The following is a 4,652-nucleotide window of genomic DNA, read 5'->3' on the forward strand; positions in this document are numbered from 1 at the left end:
TCTGACTTCGTTGGCAGCGATTTGTATTCTTTGCCACAACTCTTCACACGAGCCAAACTATCAACTTTCGGATAAGGCATGTTTGCGCCAATGGTCACCATTTCACGTGTAGTATCTTCAGCTTTCGATTTTCCGATTGTTAATATATGATTAAATTTTCAAGTATCTAAGGGGCTTAGTTTTTGCTGTGCAAAATTTTGAAAATTTACAAATTTATTTTCAAAATCTGGATTGCAAAATTATTATGCAAAATCTATCGAACCGATTTTGATGAAATTTGGTGTGATAATTCTACATAACATGAAGTTATCTTGAGCCAAGTATGAAGGTCCTATACCCAATTTAAAGACACCAAAAAAATTCCCTAAAAAGTAATATTTTTAACCCCATATTTGTCGATTTTTTCGATTTTTACAATAATAATCATGATTCATTCGATTTGTAACTACTCATATTTTATAAAATTTAATTACAAAAATTTTTTCCTCTTCCAATTTCGCCTAAAATCAACTCTTGAAATGATACATAATTAAATAGGAAGAAAAATATGGCATTTTTCGATTTTTTTTAACATACTGCGCCACCAAAAGTTAAGCCCACGTTTTTTTTATGTGCATAGAAAAATTTTCGTTTCTAGTGACATCTGAAAGCCAAAAAGCCAAAAATCTCAGTGGATATACGATTCACCCAAACCAAAACAGATAACCGCCTAGTCTGTGATTATAGAAGAAATGTTTTATTTATTTTGTATAAACAAAAACAAAGTTTGTGCTGCTTTAAAAAACTTGGTTATTGCAATCAAATCTTACAGTCCTTACGCCACTCACGAAATATTGGGGTTGTTTGAGACGCATGCGCATCTACCTACGCGGTCTCGAGTTTATTCCCAGTGAAGTCATAATCTTTATATATAGCGGTGGTAGTGGGACAAGAATTTATGCCATTACGTTAAGGTCCCCACAGACTTCGTTCCATTCGCGTGAACAGGATCGTACTGACCAAATCGCGCGAATCAAGAAAGGCAACGTATCTAACCGAAACAGATTTTGCACGACGCCGACAACGACGGTGAAACCGTACCGCATATTTCTCCATACAATGCAGGCTTGAACGTTCGTGCGGCCCAAATCGCGGGAATTGAATGAAGTCTGTGGGGCTCTGTAAAGGCTCAGTATATTTTTTTTGCGTTTAATATAACGAGATAGAATTATCCCAAAAATGCAGGGTGAGTCACAAATGTTGACCAAAAATGAAACGTCGTATTCTTTGGTGAATTTTAAGGGGAGGCTTTCCTGTAAAGTTTTCATGTAGGACGCTTTGTTAAAAAGATACAGGGTGTTAAACTTAAAAAAATATTTTTAATTTGTTTAAATTATTTAAAAACTAGTAAGTGAAATAATTTGAAATTGGGCACATGTATGTATGTAAACATTGTCCAAAATCTGAGGATTTTTCCTAAAATTTACATGCTCCAGTGGCGGAGATGCAGGGTATCCACGGTATATTTTTCTAAATAAAATAGTACGCCACTGCTTTTCGGTAACAATCATAATATTTTCGGATTCGTCTTTCAATTTTCTACAAATTACTACCTACTATCTTATGTTTTTCGAAAAAAAGCCTGAGCTTTCATTTTTGGTCACCATTTGTGAATCGCCCTGTATAATGTCCTAGTGTGTAAACACTTGTAATTAATTTAATATTGGAGTGAATATTTGTTTTGTTATTCTGTTTTTTTGTGGATGTTTCACACAGAAATACAAGCGTGTTATTTTGTTCCCTGTTATAATCTTGTATGTCTAAACAGTAGGTTTATATCACGTCCTAACATAACAATTTTCTCCACAGTATTTAGAGTGCTCGTATTTTTTATATTAAATTACAAAGTGACCCTGAATACCGTAATAGTTTTATCTATTTATAATCGATTTTGACTGGATTTTTTTTAAACAACAGAACACCTAAAACTGCACTTTTGAACAAAATGTCATGTTTTTACTAATCGAGGCCTACTTCGACTTTTTTAAGACTAAAATTCAAGAAAACGTATTAGCGATTTTTTTTTTATATAAAATCTGAATACATCCGTCTTCAATGGGTATGTATCAAATTTCATGAAAAAGTACGAAATTTAAAAATTTTTGCGAATAAATTTAATAATGAAAATTTTATTATGCACTCATTATCATAGATAAAGTAAACTATGGAGTAAATATTAAACGAGTATCTATAGTAGGATCATANTCACATGATTTACGGATTTTAAATAAAGGATACAAATCTTCGCGAGGATAATACGATATATTTGCTATATATAATAATTATATGTATTGTACATAGTTTACACACAATACATTTTTGAACGCGTACGCATCTTTACCCGAATTGACGCGCAATATCTCCGATGTCCGAGGTCTGTAGGTTCGCAGTGTGTACAACTGCTAATCGATCATTAGCGCTGTTGCCACATGTACATGCGTTCATTATATATAATTTAAAACTACTTAAATATGATATTTTTATGTTGTTAATTAGTCAATATGTGTGCTATGTGCATATTAATAGATTTCTTTGCTATATAGACAATGTTTATCGCAAATAATTTTCAATAGAATTTAATTTTTTCAAATTGGCAGCGGGCTTTAGTCCCATATGAAAAGCATAGGATGCCCCCTGCGCTCCTCATTTCCCTCGGACCCCGATATACCTCCTTAAATTATTTATTTAAATTATTTTTTTTTTGGTATATTGTCTTTATTTATTTAGATATTTAATTTTAATCCAAATACAAATACTTGCTTTATACTTATTTAGCTAAACGATGTGACAACAAAAATACCAGTATAATTTTTTTTGTGCCTCTCGAAAAATTTACTTATTGGTCACATTGAGTGATACATCATTAATTTAAAACTGTTTTAGTGAAACTTTTACAGAGACGTATTACCAGATGATTAATTTTTATTAATTTTACTCAAAAAAACTGTGGCTTGATCTATTTTCTTGTAATAAATTGTACCTACATTCCCAAAACGAATTGAAAGTATTGAGACTTATCGAAAATATGTACTTTTCAGGAAGTCCTTCTGTTACCGTCGCCTCAGCTACCTTTCCTCCAAGTTCCAGCTCCACGTCCTCCTCAACGAACTCAGGGAGCTCGCTTCCCAGAAGGCGGTGCCCCACAGGGACTTCTACAACATCCGCAAGGTGGACACTCACATCCACGCTGCCTCCTGCATGAACCAGAAGCACCTGCTGCGGTTCATCAAGAAGACCCTCAAGAACAACGCGGACGAAGTCGTCTCGGTCACCAACGGAGTATCGATGACTTTAAGAGAAGTGTTCCAGGTAGAGGTAGTATGCCAATCTTACATTCGGTTCAAATAACCTAGTTGCTTTTTAGTCGATGAATCTGACAACGTACGATCTCACCGTGGACATGTTGGACGTGCACGCTGACAGGAACACCTTCCACAGATTCGATAAATTCAACGCGAAGTATAACCCTATAGGTGAGAGCAGGCTTAGGGAAGTCTTCCTTAAGACCGATAACTACTTGAATGGGAAGTATTTCGCTAATATAATAAAGGAGGTGGCCAGCGACTTGGAGGAGTCGAAGTATCAGAATGCTGAGCTGAGGTTGAGTATTTATGGCAAGAGCAGGGACGAGTGGGACAAGCTTGCCAAGTGGGCCCTCGATTCTAACGTGTATTCTGACAACGTGCGTTGGCTGGTTCAAATTCCTAGACTCTTGTAAGTAAAATAACATGTTTTTATTGCAAACATTGTGGGGGGCTTCGATAAGCGCAAACAATGGAGACTTTTTCTTTTAATAACGTTTTAATAGCGCTAATATAAACATTTTTATAGTTTTCATAGATAGTCCAGACGGTACCTGTTTCAAAAAGTCCATAGTTGGGTGAATCGTATATCCACGGAGATTTTTGGCTTTTTGGCTTTCAAATATCACTAGAAATTAAAATTATTCTATGTGCATAAAAAAACGGGGGCTTAACTTTTGACGACAATATGTTAAAAAAATTCGAAAAATGTCATATTTTTCTTCCTATTTATTTATGTATCTTTTCAAAAGTTGATTTTCGGCGAAAATGGGAAACTAATAAAATGTTTGTAATTACATTTTTTACAAAATATGACTAGTTATGTTATGTAGAACCATCACACCAAATTTCATCAAAATCGGATCGATAGATTTTGCATAATTTTGCAATCCAGATTTTGAAAAAAAATACAAATTTTCAAAATTTTGCACAGCCAAAACCAAGGCCCTTAGATACTTGAAAATTTAATCACATATAGAAGGGCTCTCAAGCTTTCAAACGCTTTTTGAAAAATTCGAATCTGTCAATTAGGACAGTTCTGACGCTTGTTTAAACATTGGTCGAATTTTTGTACTTAAAAACAATTAAACAATATTATATTGAAATGAAAGAAATATTGTTTTTTTAATATTAATTTTTTTTATAATTAAAATATTATTTATTGTTTAAAATATAAGCAAATGAGAAATTAACTCATTATATTACTAATTTTCAACATATTTTGAAAATAATTGTTGTTTAAACAATTTTAGAATATTTAAATAAATTTGTTTTTGATCTTTGATAAACAGTATATAAGTTTATGCACTT

At 33.2% G+C, this 4,652-nt stretch overlaps 1 protein-coding gene across 7 annotated transcripts in view; it reads left to right on the plus strand.

Moving 5' to 3' along the window:
• Positions 1-4,652, plus strand: part of LOC108917527 (AMP deaminase 2) — a 74,968-nt gene that overhangs the window by 62,825 nt on the left and 7,491 nt on the right. For 5 of the 7 annotated variants that reach the window (XM_018724161.2, XM_018724166.2, XM_018724162.2 and 2 more), the window contains 2 exons: positions 3,078-3,354; positions 3,404-3,753. In XM_018724161.2, coding sequence (XP_018579677.1) covers positions 3,078-3,354; positions 3,404-3,753 — 627 coding nt within the window. The remainder of the gene's footprint in view (positions 1-3,077; positions 3,355-3,403; positions 3,754-4,652) is intronic. The other 2 variants (XM_018724163.2, XM_018724167.2) reach the window with 1 other exon arrangement.

The sequence above is a fragment of the Anoplophora glabripennis genome, unplaced genomic scaffold (assembly GCF_000390285.2).
Source record: "Anoplophora glabripennis isolate ALB-LARVAE unplaced genomic scaffold, Agla_2.0 scaffold57, whole genome shotgun sequence".
Taxonomy (NCBI): Eukaryota; Metazoa; Arthropoda; class Insecta; order Coleoptera; family Cerambycidae; genus Anoplophora; species Anoplophora glabripennis.